This window comes from Colletotrichum costaricense (genome assembly GCF_030867565.1).
Source record: "Colletotrichum costaricense strain IMI 309622 chromosome Unknown Scaffold_17.1, whole genome shotgun sequence".
NCBI lineage: Eukaryota > Fungi > Ascomycota > Sordariomycetes > Glomerellales > Glomerellaceae > Colletotrichum > Colletotrichum costaricense.
In genome coordinates, this window is record NW_026848246.1 from 482,005 (window position 1) to 498,163 (window position 16,159).

Sequence of the window (16,159 nt, forward strand, 5' to 3'; positions counted from 1 at the left end):
CCGCACTTCCCAGCTGTGGTATTATGTGACTTTGATGGCATGATGTATTGACTATGTAACTCTAAAATCGCCAATTTTTCATAGGCCTCTCATTGCTTTTACATTGCAATTGGAGGCAGTATTTGGCCAACACACTCTCCAAACCCAACTAATTGACCATCCTGTTCGCCAGCCCAGCCACGAATAACTACCGTGTCGCCGTCTTGGATGAACTTCCGCTCTTGCCCGCCATTCAGCTTGATTGGGACTTTGCCTCCTTGAGATTGCTCCAGCAAGCTTCCCTGCGTCCCTGCTTGGTCCCCTGAAATGGTACCAGATCCGAGAAGGTCTCCAGCACGAAGATTACAGCCAGAGATTGAGTGATGAGCCACCATCTGCGGCCAGGACCAGAGAAGATTCTTGGCAGATGTGCGAGTAACGGTTGTTTCCTCGCCTTCTGAAGCTGCATCGTGTAGAAAAGCGTGGTTAGATTAGCCTGGTTTTTTCCTAACGCAGCACATTTGCCATATGTGTATGGTAGTCGGGAGGTTCCAACTTACGAGCAAGAGTTACTTCTAACTTGATGTCAAGAACGCTGTCAGACCGATCTTCTTGGAGATACTTCTGCAGTTGGGTTTCGTTCTCTAGCCCTTTTGTTCTGAATGGCTCGAGTGCGTCCGCAAGCACGACCCAGGCGCTGATCGAGGTTCCAAAGTTCTTCGCGTTGAACGGACCAAGGGGCACATATTCCCATTGCTGGATATCTCTGGCACTCCAGTCGTTCATCAAGACGTAGCCGAAGATGTGCTCGTCGGCATCTTTGACAGACACCGGGCTACCAAGGTCGTTCGGCTTGCTTATAAACATGCCCATCTCGAGTTCAATGTCGAGGCGCGCACATGGCCGGAAAACGGGCTCGGTTGCGCCAGGGGCCGGCAGCGCCTGCCCCCAAGGCCGTCTTAGAGGAGTTCCAGAGACAACGACTGAGCTTGCACGACCGTGGTAGGCAACGGGCAAATGGCTGTAATTCGGCTGAAGGGCGTTGGCTGGTCCACGGAACAGGACACCGACGTTGTGAGCGTGGTTTCTGCCCGCAAAAAAGTCTGTGTAGTCTCCAATGGCGAACGGGAGGTGCATAGACACCTCAGAAATGGGCCTCAAAGCCGCCTTTTTGAGGGGTTCATTGTCCTTCAACACGTCTGGATGAGCTGTGTCGTTGAGAAATATGTCCTGGAGGTATGAACGGACGGCGCGATGCACCGGTCGGCCAAGCTCGGCAAAGGCATTTAGGGTGGGCTGTGAGAACGTTTTTGCATGCTCGGCAGACACATTTGCTGCTTTACTGAAACCTCCGCCCGTAGCAAAAGCATCAAGGTCGAGGATGTGTTCTCCAATGGCGATAGCGGGTCTGTGTAATTGCTTATCTTTGCTCGAAATCACCCCGAAAGGAATGTTCAGCAGCGAAAAGTGCGACCGGGGTGGGATGGGGAGCCAGGACTTCATCTTGCGCAATTAGACGTGGAAAGTCTCCAGCAATTCTGTTGAATGAATACCTTAGTAATTCGAGCTTGCTTGATCCCGTGTATTAACATGCTTCTATTTACATTTCCATGATCGCCCTGACAGCCATCGAAATGGTGGGTTCCGAGAATCCGAAATTTGGTTCCGACGGCTCGGAATGCAAACAACCCCCTCATTCAATCACGAATCTGCCGCTGCCGGCGGTTCAGGTATCTTCGGCAATGGAAGTTTCTCGGCTTCTGTGTTATCTGTCCGAGTGTAAAAACGCCCGACAAGAAAGTCGATCTGGGGGAAGATGAGTCTGCCAAGTTTCAGTCTTAACGCCAGCTATTGATCGAATTACACGACAATTACCACAACACAACAACACCAAATTGCCCCGTAACATTTGATACTCTAGAAGACCCAAGTCATTAGCTTCACGAAAATGTCTGAACAAATTACGAGAATCACTCTTTTCAAGATTCCAGACGAGGAGAATCAAAATAAAGTATTGTCGCTCTACCAACAGATGCCCCAAAAGGCCTTGAAAGTGAGTATAACAACCTGGGCTGTTGTTTACGGAGTCAATCTCCATCTGGCTAGCACTGTTTCGATACCGTATCATGAGCTCTGAGCTTACCAGTTGTAGGATGGCAAGCCGTACATCGTCTCAGTGAAGGCCGGCCTAGCTGTTGCTGATCAAAGGGCCCAAGGGTTTACGATTGCGGCTATCTCTACATTTTCATCAAAAGAAGACATGGATTACTATGACAACGGCTGCTCAGCACATCAAGAGCTGAAGGGAATTGCTAAGGGTGCTCATCAGGGCTTTGCAATGGTATTTTTCAAGGGTTAGGTTCCAAATAAACTCAGCTGCCATCAACTATAGCCCAGAAAACATTCAGTGATCCAAACTGTTACCTTTATGGCTGAGTTCCGAACAGATCAAAGGAGACCAACGACTTGCAGTCATAATCAGGTGTGATATCAATCGACAGGATACTTCATGATTCCCCGCCGCCCGTCGTATGTACAGTATACCTGATAGTATCATGTCACCTGAAGATGGAACAGTGCAATGTGCATAGAAAGATTAGAGCGACAATGTTATTCTTCTGAGATTATAATTAATAGAAGTTCGACTCCAAACCCATACAATGCCGTACCAGGATGGTGCGGAAAACAGCGACTTGGCTTTGTATACATCGAATGAGTTCTTCCGGGACTTCGAAAAAGGAAATCATAATTGGATGAAATATGCATAATAACTCCAGTATATAACAAGAACGTAGAGTTCCGTCTCATTCAAACGAAACCTGCATCAAACTAAGATTCCCCGACAGTGACTCGCTCACTCGTCATGCCTCCTCACTTCGATAGCCTAATGCAAGCAAAGACATGCTCGGGTTCCTTCTGGAAGCCAATCTGCGTCATTTGTATTCGACTTCCTTAGAAAGTCATGAAGTACAGTTCCTTTGTACTGGAGGGAAGTTTCTCACTTACGCTTGAACAACTAATGCCACTGAGTTCTCCATTGTTGAGCGTCTTTTCTCAGCCAATCCAGAATGGGGGCCAAAGATGAACCACTTCAGTTGTTATCTCACTAAAAGCTTCCGCAAGCGTTATAATTGCAGGGAGCATTTGTAAACTTCTCAGACAAGACACTGACAGCTTTTCAGAGTTCTTGTTAGTGGTTATCCATGGATCTTAGACATAGCCTTGATTGCTGGATCTGGCTGATGTCAGAGGCCTTATGGTTGGTGTTGGGCACTTACCCCATTCCAACAATGACGGTAGCCCCCAAACAAACATGGCAAGGTGAAAGGCGCCTACGTATTTCCAACAGTATGTTGGCTGTCAGGATACGTGCCTCTTACTTTGCGCACGAATCACAGTCAGAACAACATGTGGGGAAACTGAGGCCGCTCGTGCCTGTTCCCTCCAATGTCCATCTACACAAAACGTCTCGCCATGGACATTGAAAGATTCGACCTAAGTTCTCCCAAGAGATACTACGACTCCTAGAGCAGTACCTCCCATCGTGTATCGATACACACATTTCTTGAGTTGTGTATACTTGGTTCGGCGCATCTCCTTTTTTCCTCCTAACTCTTACATAGCTAGTTCCTCAGCCTGGGCTTCTCAACATATCGATCATCGTACCCCAGGTAGTCTCTCGACCGTGGATTCGAGAGGCATGGACAAAGATCGATGGATCTGTCAAATATGCGGCCTGTCCATTCACAGGACCTTATATAGAGGGCCATTGTTAGAGGACACTGAAACTGGCGAACTCGTTAATCCTCCGGAATTGAAGGATTTCGGCAACTTGGAGGACATGTTCAGATGGCTCACAGAAGCCCGTCTGCTTTGCGACCCTGACGACGAGTCTGGGAACCTTCCAAACTACGCAGAAAATCTCATGCACCAGTTGCAAGGATATGACGATCTACCAAACACAAGTGATATTCGGCCGAGATCCCAAGCATCAGATATCGAGGTTCATGTTGCTGCAGCAAATGAAGGGCCCAAGCTCCTCAGAGTTGACCCTGACGGTAGCCGACAGCATGTCAGCTTTCAAGGGAGCGAGGGGTACTCGTTTGATGACCAGATCTACGCTGCTGTCCACTCCGAATGCTTGGACATCGCTGAATGAGTATTCGCATCCTCAACGCTAACGCATGTGCGGGATCTGCGTGGTTTGTGGACAGCTCTTAGATGGAGGCAGAGCATCACTTTCAAATGCGGAGGCTGCTGGGGTTATCGTCCTCAAGCAAACTACACTCTCAGCCGCAACAACTACTGTGTGCCTCATTCCACCGTGGCTGGTGAGCCAACCTGGGAAGAAGAAGATTTCTCTGGGCTGCATTGGCCTGGCCCTTATGCTTCTACTCTATCAAATCTATACTACGTAAGTGCATGCTGTGCTCTTTTCGTCTTCTCTGATCATTGATATCTATAGACTCTCGCTAGCAGCCCCTTAGAAATCGAGGGACTGACGAGCTGTCTGCTCTAAAGTTTACGCGCCTGCCGATCCAACGTCACTCGAACCAAAAAGGGTACCGAACTTGCCAACAATATTTCCAAGCTACCGACCGAGATCCTTGATGACATCTTCGCGGCCATGGGACGCGACATGCCTCCCGAGTCTTCTCATCTATTGCCCCAGAGACTAGGGAAGGATCAACTCAAGGCCGGGTCCTGCGGTCTTCTTCCCTGGCTGTGGGATATTGATCCAGCTTGCGTCGACGCCAAAGACTCTGAGCCCTGTCCTGGTGGTGAGTCTTTCGAGTGGGACTGGGAGCTGTTGGTGCGGCAGCTCAGCCGGAGCGTTGACTACGGTGTTCTCCCAGATGTACCTGACACTATCAGAGCCACACCCAGTGTCACTGGCCCTCAAGGCAAACCGACTATGGCAGGGACTGGCTATCACACTGATTTAGCCCATGTAACCGCTGGTCTACACAAACGACGTCGCATATGGCAGCTACTCGAAGAGATATTCGTCGGTGATACATTGCCATGGCCAGCTAGACAACGTTGTCGCTATGCCTGCTGGTCACGCATGGAGACGCAAAAGCAGGACATTCCCTTGTGCTGGGACAAGACTGGAAACATTTTGGCCCGTCCTATCTGGCTTCCTTCCATAGAATTTGGATACTCGGATAATCCAACAAGTGAGGGCCATCCCATGTTCTTCAAGAGGCTTGGGGGTGGGGTACACAGGAGATGCGGCAAGGCGAGGCCTCCGTACTGGCAGCGGCGTGAAGTGGAGAAGAAGCATGGTGACGAGACTGGTGAGACTGAACAGCAAGGCGATACTGAGACTCCGGCAGCGACTGTTGAAGAAATCTATGCCGTCCTTCGAAAGCTTTCATATCCTGTCTGAGATTCCGGGCTAGCAAGGGTAGATTTACCACAGTAAACGATTTAGTATTAGGAACAGGGGGTTTCGTGATAAATCAGGCTTTCACATCACTGGTTCGTGCCGAACGACCAATGAAATATGCCTCATGTGATTCAAAGGTGCAGGCTGCCTTTCGCGAACCACCAGGGATCTTTCAGCTCCTTTCCCCCACATTCTTCTCAGCCCATTCCAAAATCCTTCCAACTTACAAGAATCGCCGACTCTTGGCTCGGAAATCAGACTATTTGTAATCCAACGCGTTTCTTCCATGGTCGCTATCGCGACATCTTCATATCTCGCGAAACATGTTCACCCAGGCTCCTCTCAACAAAGATCGGCGAGAAATCAGGCTCGTCCAAATTCGCCCCTTGGTTGATGGACAAGTCAGTGCTAAGAACACGATTGCACTTGACATCAAACATGCCTCGCTAGATGAGCCGGGACTGTCATACGCGGCGCTCTCGTACGTGTGGGGGAGCGCCACTAACACCACAGCCATCGAAATCGAGGGCGCCTCTTTCAACGCCACGTTGAACCTCCACCTTGCGCTCAAGCAACTTCGAATGAACGCAGTAGACTCTTGGCTCTGGATCGATGCCATCTGTATAAAACAGACTGACTTGAAGGAGAAGAGCTGGCAGATCAACGCTATGCGGGACATCTATAGCGGCGCTGACATGGTCTACATGTGGCTGGGTCCCGGAACCGAGAACAGTGACGCGGCCATGGATTTCCTGTCTCGGACAGGAAAGAGACTCCTCAAGTACCTTCCTGAAGATCTACGGTCGGACCACGAAATTGACAGAATGCTCTACCGGTACGTTGCAAGTTACCTCGGTCAGTTAATCGGAACAAATGCTTTCATCCGCGAGCCGGGAGATCCGGCGAATTTGGCAGAAAGAATCCCAGTTGACTCCGGGTTGGACACAACTCCATACGAACGCGGGGTGGAAAACCTGCCATTCTTCCCAGTGGCCGCGTACGAGACCCTGTGTGACTTTCTTGCTCCCAAGTCACCATCCATCAATAAAGGCATCCGCGACCTCCTGGCTAGAGACTACTGGCAGCGCATCTGGATCGTACAAGAAGTCTGCCTGGCCCGGAAGACCTGTGTAATGTCTGGCAGCAAGAGTGTTTCTCTTGACGCACTGGACGCTACCGTGGAGTTACTCTGGAGGATGCGCAGTATAATTCCTTACAACAGTCCGTTCTATTCCATGATCGACAAAAATATTCCGCTAAGTGTCAATCATCTGACACCTCTGAGAGTTCGGCGTCAACTCCAAAAGGGGTTGATTGTGAACTTGGTAGATATCCTGTGGACCGCGGAAGAACCGCCAAAGCGGCCTCATTATTCCGCCACGGATCCGAGAGACATCGCTTTCGGGCTGCTTGGTGTGCTTGCAGACCACGAAAGGAACGTACTCCGGGCGGACTACTTTATCACGCGGAAAGAGGTGTTTGTGGAAATCACGGCAACCATGCTGAGTAACCCTGTCGAGAGCGAGACATTACCCAACTTTACCCTCGACTGTATCACTCCGGGAAGCCCAAACGGTAGGCTTCCGACGTGGGTTCCGGACTGGCAAGAGATCGGTCGACACGGCCTAGTGACGTGGCCAATTAGCTACGGTACAGGATTCAACGCGACTGCATCGAGACGGCAATCCCGAAGGGCACTGTACTCTGTAGTGAGAGGCGTAAAACCAAGCATCCTACAGCGAGGCTGTTATGTCGATAGAATCACCGAGGTGATGAAACCCCACGAGTGGACTCGGTCCGATGACTACTCGTGGCCCCGAATGAACGACCCCGACAACTGGTTCTTTTCAATCGCAGAATTTGTAGGACTCGGACCGGAGCCTGGCCCCGAGGAAGACTACGTTTGGCGGATGATCGCGCCCGCCAATGATTGGAGCTCCGGTACGAGCATGGAGGGCTTCGATGCGGTAGGCAAAGTCCCGGGGCTTCTTCGCAAAGTCATGCGGGTTCAGGACGTGAAGATCGCCGACCTAACCGGCGCAGAGGTTAAGTTCATCTTCGACAACAGCAAAGACGGAAATATAGATGACGAGGCTCTAGAGCTGTTTGGGCAAAGATGGAGGTATCATCTGACTCATCAAAACACAAACCGAACACTTTTCAAGACAGCGAATGGGATGCTTGGTCTTGGGCATGCTGGGGTTGAGGTCGACGATGTTGTGGCCTTGATCTGGAAGGCGCCTTCGCCAATCATCCTAAAACGGCGGGTTGAAGGAGGCTTTTACTTCAAAGGAGGTGCAAATGTAGACGGCATCATGCATGGAGAGTTCCTCGATACTAAGCCGGGTGAAGTGGAGTTTAGAATATTCTAATGTGTTCGTGTTGGAATTGTACCATGTGCTCTTGAGATTCACAGGTCTGCTTCTGACTTCTACTCAGTGGTCTACGGATCGGTTCACCCACACTCGTTACAAGAACCCCAACGCTATCGTTCTCTCTATTACGAGGCTGTTGCTGAGTCGAAGTACAAATTATAACGCTACAGCCGCAGACTTAATTTCCACAAGTTCAATCAAGTTATAAGGTCGCACTTCAAACTTCGGTGCCATTCGTAAGTAACCTCCAGATGCAAACGCCGCCATTTGGATAGGCGCGCTGTCTGCATCAGCGTTGCAAAGCCGACGGGTTATCCAACTACTACAATCCCATGTCAATGCACGCATGCTACCTTAGCTTATGATTATCATGCGAGACGCCTTCGTATTTTTTAAACCTAGATTGCACTATCAACCTCATCTATGACGATCGATTCCGAAGAAGAAAGGCGTAGCTTAAGGTCCGGTATTCACAACGGCCTCCTCAGCCGCCTCCTATGCCAGAGCGGCCAACCTATCCCGGTCGCAAAGAATTCACTACAGCCAGCCGCCGGCATCTTCAGGAAAAACAAAGCTGTTAAAGTGGCATCATCTCGAGCAAGTTCACTTGAGAGGATGGGTAAAGGAAACGGGTTGCTTGCGACGAAAGAACCTTGTAGGTCTTCAGGGGTTACTTCCCTTGAGGAGTTCTTGACGTCGAAGGAGAAACATCTCCTCATCAACCGCAACAAGACCGTCTAGGCTTCCTAGGCTTATTGCAAAGACACGGTCGCGTGACGAAAAGAACTAGCGGGAGCGGCATACCTGGCACGATGAGGAAGAGAGAAGGTGAAGGCGTGAGGAAGTCAATCTGTGAACGCAGAGTTCGGTCAGGACAGTATCAAAGTGGAGAACCGGGGATCACGACTCTCATCCGAGTAAGCGAGATGGAAGACATCACAATAACGGCATACACCGAACTTAGAAAAGCGAAGCAACTCGAAGCAGGATCAACTAGTAACTTTTGTCTCATTAACATCAACAACATGTCGACATTCGTGAACATCTTTCCTCCCCTATATCTAAGGGACCCGGTAACGAAACCGGGACTCTAGCACTGGAGCACTGTGGGAGGGTTCAGAACCATCCCGCGCGTCTCTTTCTCTCTCTCTCTATCTAGCCTGTGTATGGGATCAAAAACTTTTATCATAAAGCCCCGACCTCCAAAATATGACAACGTAAAAGCCGGTTCTCCTCCACCCCGCCCCATCTTCTTGTTTTGCCATCCCTCGGCCCCAGGAGCCAGATGAGAGAAAAGATAGAAAAACCTTGGTCGGGTCGCCGCGGGAGGACAAAAGGGGAGGGGGAGGAAAATCATTCATTTCCATTCATGGACACATACAGCCATTTTCCTCACACTCTTACACTCTCACACATGAAAAAGTGGAGGGTGCGTCGCGTGATTTCTACAATTACGTCGACCGGGGGAAGACAGCCTTGCCAGCAGCCTTGGCGGCGGCGAGGGCGCCAGACAGGCCGAACTGGGAAGAGAAGCCGTCGATGCGGTGGGTGGCGTTGAGGTTCTTGACGACGACCATCTGGAAGCAGGTGGCGCTGCCCTGGCGGGAGGCGATGACGGACCAGGCGAGGAAGAGCTCCCAGATGCGGTACCACTTCTGGCCGTACTTTGCGTGGACGGTCTCGGAGTTGCCGAGCCAGTTGCGGTACCAGCGCCAGAGGGTGCCAGAGTAGTGGACGCCGACGGTGTCGATGCTCTTGATCTCCCAGCCGGCGCTCTCGAGGCAGCCGACGTAGTTGGCGAGCGGGGTGGAGGCGTCGGCGCCGGGGAAGATGTGCTTGTTGAGGTAGAGACCCCAGATGAAGTCCTCGTACTGCCAGGCCTTGCGGAGACCGGAGAGCTGGACGTACATGGCGCCGTCGTCCTCGAGCATGTCGTAGCACTGGCGGAAGAAGGTGGTGAGTCTGCGGATACCGACGTGCTCGCCCATCTCGAGCTGGGAGATCTTGTTGAACTTCTTGGTGGGGATGTCGCGGTAGTCCATGCAGAGGATCTGGCTCTGGCTCTCGGGGATGCCGGCGCGGCGGAGGCCGTCGTTACCCCAGGCGGCCTGGTTGCTGGCGATGGTGGCACCGGTGACCTTGGCTCCGTAGTTGACACTGGCGAACTTGGCGAGGGTGCCCCAACCGCAGCCGATATCGAGCATGGTCTCGCCCTCCTTCAGGCCGAGCTTCTCGCAAACGACGGCCATCTTGTTGTCCTGCATCTCCTCGAGAGTCTCCTCGCGGCTGAGGTCGGAGAAGAGACCACTGGTGTAGACCATGCGGGGACCGAGGAAGTAGGAGTAGTGGTCGTTACCCTTGTCGTAGGTGGGCTTGATCTGGTCCTCATCCTGCTGGCGGGAGTGGAAGATGACATCGGGAGCGAACTCGAGGAAGATGAAGCGGAACAGGGAGTAGGTGAAGGCAAAGTTGGACCAGTCGTGGCGGTACTCGAGGGCGTCGAGGAGGTCGCCGTTGATGTCGACGAGGCCCTCGGTGTAGAGCTCAGCGAAAGTCTGAATGGGGATCTTGTTGCGGCCGCTGTACTGCTTGCGGTCCTCCTCGTTCTTGAAGGTGAGGTAGTGCTCGACGGGGCGGCCGGGGAGCTTGGCCTTGTCGTTGATGCGGGGAGAGAACCTCGAGGAGACGGTCCAGAAGGCGATCAGGAGGGGGACGACGAAGAGGATGAAGAAGAAGATGAAGGTCTTGAGACCGCCGCCGAAGATGCGGGTGACCCAGAGAGGGACACCGGCGAGGACAGCTCCGAGGATCCAGTTGGAGAAGGATTCATTGCCGGGGCCCTCGGCAGGCAGAGGAGGGTTGTTGATGGTGGGGTACTGGACAGGAGAAGGTCAGCTTTGGGTCATGGACGCAGGGAGACAAAGACAATTGAGCTTGTCTGTGATTGTTCACAGTCGATTGAGCCAATACACGAGATAGGGGTTTTGGTAGAAAGTCCTTACGTTGGTGGTCTTGACACCGCAGTCCTCGCCAGTGCTGAACGTGGAGGGCTTCGCGGCAGGGGTCGCGATGAAGGTGATGTCACCCTCAAGCTGCGCGCCGTCCTTGCGCTTTTCGTCAGCCATGATGGACGATGTAAGCTGATGGTGCTTATGTTAGAAAGGAAAGCTCCGCGGTTTCGATCTTTGTTGCGCGCAGCTTCGTTTCCTAACCGCGTATCGGGATACAAAGGAGGAAAGGTGGTTGGAGATGTAGTTGGAGACACCGCCTGTGGAAAAGGTGTGGACAGATTTAAAGCTGGAGCTGTTTCCGACGCGGGTCGCGACCACCAACAGAATTTGGGGGGGGCCCTGGGCCCTTTTCGGGGGGGGGGGGCTACGGGGGCCTACGGGGGGTGGTAACGGGGTGGTTTACTTGGCTTCTAGCAGCGTTTCTGTCTTGGCCTAACCGCATTGTGTGTTTCTCGGACGCCGCTGGGTCCGCTTTTGTGGGCAATTTTATGCAGGGGCGCTGATAAAAGAGGGCAACGTCGCACACAACTGGCTGAAGTGGCCCTGACAATCCCAAGGACCCCTGCGGGCAATGCACCGCCAAGTCAGTTGAGGCCACGAAGTCACCAACTGTCAGGAAAGAATTCACGAAAAAAAGTCTTCACCGCCCGGAGGCCGGAGGGGTATACGGTATATCGTATGGGTGGCTCTTCTGGCCTTTCTAGACCGTCCAATCCTCCAAGGTCTCGACATTCCCCAGATCTTGGTTGAGACTTTGATAGCCAGCCACACACAGCGTTGCACAGAACGGTAGACCGTAGAACCTAACCATCCAATTTCACCCTTCCGGGTTGTGGGTTTAGATAGCCCGGGCGTTCAACAGGACCTATCCATGTTGCGTCTTGAAATGATGATGGCCACGTTGAGCCAATCAAACAATGACAATTTGCGAAAACAGCCAGGCCAGAATGAGCGGTGATGGGATTCAATCATAAGGTAGCGAAATGACGCCTCATTGTAATTGTGCCGTTCAAATATGCATCTTGTTTTTTGCATGACAGTAAATGCTGAATCCGATTTCGGCCGAGAAATGGCACGAGCTCAGGGTCCAAGGAACCTTATCTCAAAGTGCCCTGCCTTATCAATAGCCCAGATTGCTCCGGATCCGATCCGGGGTTCATCCGGGTTCCCGGGTCCTGGGACGGCGTTAGTGGATACATCTAACGGCATTGTGGGTCCCGCCGTTGCCGACCCAAGTCGCACTCTAGCATCGACAAGTCCGGCCCGGTTCCGAGCCATCGTTACACTGCAGACGGTGCTGGTACTTTAGTCGGAAGGATCCGGCGCCTTGCATCACTAAACGGTAAATGGCACTCAAGCCAATCAGGAATGCAGCCTTTTGAGTGGGTCGTCCGTCATCAACAGGGCGTACGGAGTACCTTGACAGATCCAAAGTCCCGTAGTCCCTGATTCGTACATCTCCAAGACGTCCTCAGAGAGTTCTATAAAGTGCTTGCGTAGATACATCGTCTACAACCGGGTTTGGTTTTACATCTTCAGCTCGGTCTACAGTACCATACTACCGTGGTCCAACATTTCCAATCGCTCAAATTCGAAATCTCCATCACCACACACCACCATGACCCTCTCAATCCACGAAGTAGCAGCCAGCGCAGTCCAAGCCAGGTCCCGCATCGCCTCCCACATCTACACAACCCCCCTCCTCCCAGCCCGCACAACAGGCCGCGACACCAACGCCCGCGTCCTCTTCAAAGCAGAAAACTTTCAACTCACAGGCTCCTTTAAACTCCGCGGCGCAACCTCCAAAATCTCCGCATCCCAAGCCACCGACTCCGACTCTCATAACAACAACCAAAAGCTCATCACAGCATCCTCGGGAAACCACGGCATCGGCGCCGCCCACGCAGCTCACGCCCTAAACCGCTCCCTCACCGTCGTCCTCCCAGAAACAGTCTTCCCCGCCAAACTCGCCAAAATCAAGTCCCTCGGCGCGACCGTCATCCTCCACGGCGCAGAAACAGGCCTCGCGGAGCAACACGCCCAACACCTCGCCGCCTCGGAGGGTTACACCTACATCTCGCCCTACAACGACCCCCTCGTCGTCGCAGGCCAGGGCACGATCGCTCTCGAGATCCTAGAACAGTGCGCCGCGCAGGGAATCCGCCCGCTCGACAACATCTTCATCGCCATGGGCGGCGGGGGACTCATCAGCGGCATCGGGTCCGTTCTCAAGGCATTCGCTCCGCACGTGAGGATCTACGGCGTCGCGGCGATGAATTCGCAGGCTCTTGCGGCGTCTATCCGTGCCGGGAAGGTTGTGGAGACGGAGCATTTGCCTACGCTTGCTGAGGCGGTGGCGGGCGGGATGGACGAGGACTCGATTACGCTGCCGCTTGCGAGGGAAGTGGTGGATCGAGTTGTTGGTTGTAGCGAGGAGGAAATTGCGGACGCGATGAGGAGGATTGCGGTGGAGGAGAATATGGTTGTCGAGGGGGCTGCTGCGTTGGCGTTGGCAGGGTTTGAGAAGGTTAAGGAGGATGTTGAAGGCCAGACGAGTGTTATTTTGCTTTGTGGGGGAAACGTTGATCAGGGGGTTGTGAAGAAGATTGTGTATGGGCTGGACTAGCAAGGGTAATTTGGATCTGGGCTGTGTAGACTCTATCTCTTTATAGCTGCTGAACTGCTTCATAGGCATGGTAAGTGTCGATAGTTTTATAGAACTGGGCTCAAGATAGCAGCCATGGGCTAGGCAGGACAGAGCTAACAGCATGTTAGATTTCCAAAAGAGAAATATCAAATGATGTGATACGAATTATTTACGTATTAGGAGCATCGCAACTCCGAGACTACCAGGGCCAATTTTGTCCCTCCTTGATGATGTCAAGATATATCCAAAACTCCAAGACACCAGAGCCTGACCGAACCAACCCACCCAAACCTCCTGACCTCATACCATCTTACATCCACATGAGATTCCGGCTCTGCCTCCGGTTCTGCTGCCACAACGGCCTCTCCTCAGACCCATCAGCCCGTTGGCCCGCATTCGTCGCCCCAGCGCCAGCGCCGTAAGGGCTCCCATCCGTACCCGAACTGGTCGCTCTGTGTCCCCCTTCACCCCCACGCCCAACAGCGTCATTATACCCTCTGGAAAACTCCTCCATCTCGCCGTGGTGCGTGAGCGGGGTGTCGTCCCCCGTCGACCGGGACGCGCCGGACGCAGAGGCGCCGCTGGCGGGGTTATATCCTCCGTGGGGGGCGGACGACGGCGGGCTGTTGGCGGATCGGCCTCCGCTGATGGAGGTGGTGTTGCCGTGGGCGCCTGGCATCATGGATGGGTGGCCGTAGCCTGCCTGGTCGAACATCACCTCGCCGCCGGGCACGGGTGTGAAGTCCTTTTGGTTGGTTTGGGGGCTGCGAAGAAGTTAGTTTCGTTGACTTGATGATTATGGTGTCATGGACAGGTTTTGGACTTACACATAGGTGGGACCTTTGCCAGCGCCAGGACCGAGACGCTTGTTGCCACGCTTGCGCTTGCGCATCCAGAGTGCTACTGAGACGAGGGCGACGAATACAGCGCAGCCGCCGATAACACCACCGATAATGCCCCCGTTACGTCTCAGTCCTGCCGCGGCAGCCTCGGCGTTTACTGGAGGAGCGCTGCTAGTGGCTGCTGGCGCAGACGAGGTTGATGACTCCGATGACGTTGTGGAGGTCGTTGAAGATGAGCTGGTCGTGGAGCTGGTGGTTGAGCTCGAAGAGCTTGAAGTCGTAGAAGAACTGCTCGACGAGCTTGAGCTGCTGGAGGAAGAGCTACTCGATGAAGCGGTCTCCTGTCTCGTGACGAGGCCTGAGATGTGCGTGATGGCCACCGTGGTGCTGAGTCCTGAAGCAGTAGCAGCAACAGTCGTACCCTGACTTGTCGTGCCGCATCCATACTGGTAAGCACCGCCATCGAAACTATTGCGGTAGCAGACATTAGAGCCCTGGCAAGTGAAGATGTACGGATCCGAAGCGGTTTGAGTGGGGCTGTTCTCGTCGACACAGCTCGTGTAGACACCCGTCGTACAGGCGGCGCCGTTCGGGCAGCAGCCGATGGCCGAGACGGAAGCGTCCATGGCGCAGTGGGAACCAGCAGAGCATGTCGCCGGCAGATTTGGGTCACCGCCGAGGTACCCGCAGACTGTATTGGTGCTGTCATCCTGCCTCCTCATGATACCCAGCCATGGTGCCGGTGTTGCCAGCGGCCAGCTACGGACGTCCAATGTGCGGTAGGCGATGTGAACTTGAGCATGTTCTGTTTGACGGGGGAGAGCGCCGGCTTCGGTCAGGGCGAAGATATTCGAGAGAAGCAGTATCGCGGCCGTGTGCGGTAGCCGCGCGAAGCAGTCGTTCAATAACATCTTGGTGTTGTAGGGAACTCTGCGAGACGACCTTTTTCTCCTAGCTCGGCCCTTCCTGGGACTTTCCTTCCTTTTCCCTGTTCCAAAAAATTACCTCCGCTGAAGACTAGGATGAGTTATGACGAGAGTTGTTGCTCAATGGTATCCATATAATTAATAACAGAGCAAAGAGACAAAAGAGACTAGGAGAAGGAGACGTGAAATCTAGAGTGATGAGTAAAAGGGTACTAGGATAGGCAAAAAAGGAAAAGAATGAGAAGGAAGAAACCGATGCTGATGGGGGATTGGGCGACGGAGTGTAATTTAGATCGGAACAGGGACCTCTGGAGGGTGGAGGAGGGGGGTGTTCATCCTCCGGGCCCCCGGGGGGCGACGCCAACGAGGCTGACGTTGATTGGGGAGCTGTGTTTCAAGGATCCTCCGATCGTGAGCATACCAAGATTCGACTCTCTCACTCGAGAAAAGAAGGGAAGGGGGAGGGGCTGCCGGCCCCTCCTGGGCCCCAAATGCAACAAGAAAGCATGGCTTACCGTCGTACAACAGCCCGCAGATTCGCACCGCTCGGGGCGTTACCGGGGGTCTGAAGATCTCTTGGGATCATTCATACATTGGGGTCTTTGGAGGGGAACGTTTCTGCCGTGTACCGTGGCGATGAGAGACAAGCGCCCGCCCGGGACCAGTCCGTGCGGATCTGAGAACCGCGCAGGCAGCAGAAAGGCGAGGGAGGCTCGGTGCCGGTGAGAGTGCGAGGTGAGGCTAGTGAGTTCGAGCTACGGATGCTACGTAAGAAAAGAAGGATTGGCAGACGGAAGCTAAGAAGAAGGGAAGCTAGGAACAGGCGGAAAGCTTTGGGAACTTTTTTCGCTCGCAATTTGCTTCTACCCACCTACCGGCCGAGCGAGTCGCTCATGCTTTCGACTGGCCTGACCTGAGCTGGTCTGAGTATGATCCTGATTGCTTGATGGGGGGGGACAACAAGACATGACGAGAAGCCCGATTGTG

General features: G+C 53.2%; 8 protein-coding genes across 8 annotated transcripts; 5 read left to right on the forward strand and 3 right to left on the reverse strand.

The window, feature by feature from the left end:
* Window positions 1–98: 98 nt before the first annotated feature.
* On the reverse strand, window positions 99–1,482 carry CCOS01_13351 (fumarylacetoacetase; the record flags this gene model as incomplete). Its single annotated transcript, XM_060461497.1, has 2 exons — window positions 99–442; window positions 540–1,482. The coding sequence occupies 2 exons, from the start codon at window positions 1,480–1,482 to the stop codon at window positions 99–101; spliced, it is 1,287 nt and encodes a 428-aa protein (XP_060307925.1).
* Window positions 1,483–1,927: 445 nt separating this feature from the next.
* Window positions 1,928–5,371, forward strand: CCOS01_13352 (stress responsive A/B barrel domain-containing protein; the record flags this gene model as incomplete). Its single annotated transcript, XM_060461498.1, has 5 exons — window positions 1,928–2,032; window positions 2,132–2,320; window positions 3,800–4,105; window positions 4,194–4,393; window positions 4,501–5,371. 5 exons carry the CDS (start codon window positions 1,928–1,930, stop codon window positions 5,369–5,371), a joined length of 1,671 nt encoding a protein of 556 aa, XP_060307926.1.
* Window positions 5,372–5,694: 323 nt separating this feature from the next.
* Window positions 5,695–7,743, forward strand: CCOS01_13353 (uncharacterized protein; the record flags this gene model as incomplete). The annotated part of the gene is made up of 1 exon (XM_060461499.1): window positions 5,695–7,743. One exon carries the CDS (start codon window positions 5,695–5,697, stop codon window positions 7,741–7,743), a length of 2,049 nt encoding a protein of 682 aa, XP_060307927.1.
* Window positions 7,744–9,197: 1,454 nt separating this feature from the next.
* CCOS01_13354 (cyclopropane-fatty-acyl-phospholipid synthase) lies at window positions 9,198–10,871 on the reverse strand (the record flags this gene model as incomplete). Its single annotated transcript, XM_060461500.1, has 2 exons — window positions 9,198–10,622; window positions 10,749–10,871. 2 exons carry the CDS (start codon window positions 10,869–10,871, stop codon window positions 9,198–9,200), a joined length of 1,548 nt encoding a protein of 515 aa, XP_060307928.1.
* Window positions 10,872–11,826: 955 nt separating this feature from the next.
* Window positions 11,827–12,066, forward strand: CCOS01_13355 (uncharacterized protein; the record flags this gene model as incomplete). The annotated part of the gene is made up of 1 exon (XM_060461501.1): window positions 11,827–12,066. The coding sequence occupies one exon, from the start codon at window positions 11,827–11,829 to the stop codon at window positions 12,064–12,066; it is 240 nt and encodes a 79-aa protein (XP_060307929.1).
* A 309-nt stretch (window positions 12,067–12,375) lies between these two features.
* On the forward strand, window positions 12,376–13,383 carry CCOS01_13356 (threonine dehydratase catabolic; the record flags this gene model as incomplete). The annotated part of the gene is made up of 1 exon (XM_060461502.1): window positions 12,376–13,383. One exon carries the CDS (start codon window positions 12,376–12,378, stop codon window positions 13,381–13,383), a length of 1,008 nt encoding a protein of 335 aa, XP_060307930.1.
* A 331-nt stretch (window positions 13,384–13,714) lies between these two features.
* Window positions 13,715–15,157, reverse strand: CCOS01_13357 (uncharacterized protein; the record flags this gene model as incomplete). The annotated part of the gene is made up of 2 exons (XM_060461503.1): window positions 13,715–14,168; window positions 14,232–15,157. The coding sequence occupies 2 exons, from the start codon at window positions 15,155–15,157 to the stop codon at window positions 13,715–13,717; spliced, it is 1,380 nt and encodes a 459-aa protein (XP_060307931.1).
* A 252-nt stretch (window positions 15,158–15,409) lies between these two features.
* CCOS01_13358 (uncharacterized protein) lies at window positions 15,410–15,898 on the forward strand (the record flags this gene model as incomplete). The annotated part of the gene is made up of 1 exon (XM_060461504.1): window positions 15,410–15,898. The coding sequence occupies one exon, from the start codon at window positions 15,410–15,412 to the stop codon at window positions 15,896–15,898; it is 489 nt and encodes a 162-aa protein (XP_060307932.1).
* Between the last annotated feature and the right edge of the window lie 261 nt (window positions 15,899–16,159).